The 2,806-nt window shown below is 47.9% G+C and overlaps 1 protein-coding gene across 1 annotated transcript; it reads right to left on the reverse strand.

The window, feature by feature from the left end:
* Positions 1-33: 33 nt before the first annotated feature.
* On the reverse strand, positions 34-1,841 carry LOC113961593 (nucleolar protein 8-like). The gene is made up of 5 exons (XM_027672020.1): positions 1,802-1,841; positions 1,173-1,356; positions 942-1,004; positions 555-633; positions 34-232 (listed from the first exon to the last, which is right to left on the reverse strand). The coding sequence occupies exons 2-5, from the start codon at positions 1,309-1,311 to the stop codon at positions 34-36; spliced, it is 480 nt and encodes a 159-aa protein (XP_027527821.1). The 5' UTR covers positions 1,312-1,356; positions 1,802-1,841.
* Between the last annotated feature and the right edge of the window lie 965 nt (positions 1,842-2,806).

Here is a 2,806-nt window from a genome sequence, read left to right on the forward strand (position 1 = left end):
AGGCATAGAGATTTGGCATAAATTTAGATGCACTCAGCTTGCTTTCTGCTGCTTTAACTCTCTCACCCATCTACCCCACCATACCTTGTGCTCTGGCACCTCTGTACCTGGTACTGCTTTCATGTGGAAATCCACAACTCCAGTCTTTTTCAGTGATTCCAACAGACAGGTTGGGTTATTTCTCTGTGGCTTTTCTTTCTGCAGCTTTGCTTCCTCCCTCTCCAGGGCAAGCCTGCACCAAAAAGTACATCCTGCCTGAAAAGAAGTGCTGTGCCAAAGCCCAGGTGCTCAATTAGAGCTGGCAGGGACCCCCTCCCACAGAACAGCAACACTCACTGCTCAAGGAGTTAACATCCTGACATTCCCTTGAAGGGAATAAGGATCTAAATCATGTTGCAGCATCAAATGTGCATCAACACTCCACCAGTGCCTATCAAAACTGAAAGGACAGGACTGCAGAAGATGAAATAATATATAATGTTATTATCATAATATAAACAGATAAACAGAAAAAGGTGGAGCAACAATATATATTTTTAAAGCCTGATTTTTACCTGTGCAAAAAGCTTTCTTTGGCCAACTCGATTTGCAGTGTCCCCCCTTTCCATTTTGTTTTATTTAGAATTGACATGCCTGCAAAACAAAGAGATGGGAAATGAGTATTTTCTACATTAAAAAAGCACAGCCCAGACTTCACTACACCTCCTCCTATGCCAAGCTGAGGTTTCTTTAGCATGAGTTTACACTTCACTGCTCACTTGGTTAAAGTCTGTATCTGAAAGGTACCCCTAAAACTGCAGCTTAAAGTGGAATTAATAAAACAACAGATTGAAACAAGCTCTGCCTTGACCACACCCTGATGTGACAACATTACATGCACTATCAGTAATGCAACTTGGCTCAAAAACACAAATAAGTGAAAAATAAAAAGATGTACTTACACTTCCTAAGATCTGCATCCGAAATGCTGACACTGACGTAAGCAAAAGTCTTCATAGGGTTCCCTGATCAATAAGAAACATCCAGTTAATTTCCACATCATTTCAGTGTTTCCTTTAAAACTGAAAATGAAGCTATTTCCTGAAAATTAAAGTGCCTCTGGAGCAAATATTCCATTTCACACTTCAAAGTGAAAAGCAATGAACTTATAAAGAATGAAGTAAAACCATTACCCTCATCATCTTTTCTGGTAATAATCTCTGCATCCAAAATACGCCCAAACTTGCCAAATCTTTCTTCCAGTTCAGCCTTGGAAACCGCGTGGCCAAGCCCCCCAACATACAAACGTTTGGAAACCTGCTCCTTGTCCATGCTGAGAAATCAAAGTATCCCGCCGGGAACACACACTCTGCTTTCCTGCAGGGAGACAACAACAGCTCAGTGACAGCGGCACTGCGGGGTTAACGCGAACGGCATGAAAAATTATGGACAAATCATCCCCCCCGAAAGCCATGAGGAACCTCACGGCACCGGCGCTCCCTGCTTTGCTCTGCAAACCCTGTGCTGCTGCACTCACCAGGGTTTAGGGTTATTGCTTTATAAACCTTTAACCACATCACTGGGGGCGCGATAATAAAGCGTAACCGGTTCTTTACGATATAACCCGAGGGTTCTCTAGGAGGGTGAGGCGAGACCCACAGACCCGACCAGATCCTCACAGGACATGCCGAGGGACCCCCGGCTCAGGGATCCCCAGATGAGGGATCCCCCGCCCTGAGGGGTCCCGGCTGAGGGATCCCCAGCCCGAGGGCTCCCAGTCCCGGCCCCGCCGCCCCCGCGGGCTCCCCCTGCGCCCCCTCACCGCCGCCATGTGCGCTCCTCTCGGCGCCACTCAATTTACCGCTTTGGGCGTAACCAACCGGGAGGAAAAGCCAGCAGTGTTTTCCGCAAATACGCGAGCGGAAATTAACCTAAACAAGCGAACGGCTCTCAAAGTAACCTTTTTCCCTCTTGTCTCTAATACGAGACTCTGGAACTGTGCCTCCAGCGGCTCTGTCGTTTCAGAAGGAGCGGGGAGGAAGGCGCGGCCGGTGCCCCGCCCCCGCTCGGGGAGCAGCTGTGGTAGCGCCCGGGCGCGCGGTTCGAAAGGCGCGGGCAGCGCGCGCCGGGTCCGGGTGGTGCTCGCGCCCCCTCAGAGCCGAGTCCGGGTCCGGGGGCTCCGCTCCTCCCGCACAGCTGAGTCCGGGTCCGAGTCCTCCTTTCTCCGCTCCCTGAGCGCCGGGTCCCCCCGACCCCTCTCAGAGCCGGGCGGGTACGTAGAAACGTGGAATATGTACTGTCAATGCACAAGCATGCCTAAATATCCACATGTATGCGATATATCCACACGTGTGATATACGTGCGTATGCTTAGGGTGAGGAGAGGTGTTTGCCTGTTTGTAGAAGTTTTTATTTACTTAAAAAGAATGAAGTAATGGGTATTTGTTTTCTGGAGTTAAAGCTCTTTGAGGTCACAACTAGTCTTTGAGTCTTCTGCAGTCTGGCGAAAGCCTTGGGTTCAAGTAGCTGTAAGCAGTTTGCGTGTCCTGTTATTGCTGTTAAAAGAGGGGTCAGCAAACCTGGGGTAAAGTTCTGGCTGCTGGAATATTTTTCTTTTTTCCCACCGTGCTCTTTATTATGTCCATAACTTTCCTCACTGTATCCAGTTAAAAAAAAAAATCCCCCCAAACTAATAGGGTGCATTAAAAGTTGAGAACTTCTATTTCTTGCAGGTTGTCATTTAATGCATCAAATTGCTTCAAAATTTCAGAGTCAGTCACGATTAGGTACAGTCTTGGCGATTCTTTCATTGCATATTCTTTATTTA

This window comes from Neopelma chrysocephalum, unplaced genomic scaffold (assembly GCF_003984885.1).
Source record: "Neopelma chrysocephalum unplaced genomic scaffold, ASM398488v2 Primary Assembly neopelma1_97316, whole genome shotgun sequence".
In the NCBI taxonomy this organism is placed as follows: Eukaryota; Metazoa; Chordata; class Aves; order Passeriformes; family Pipridae; genus Neopelma; species Neopelma chrysocephalum.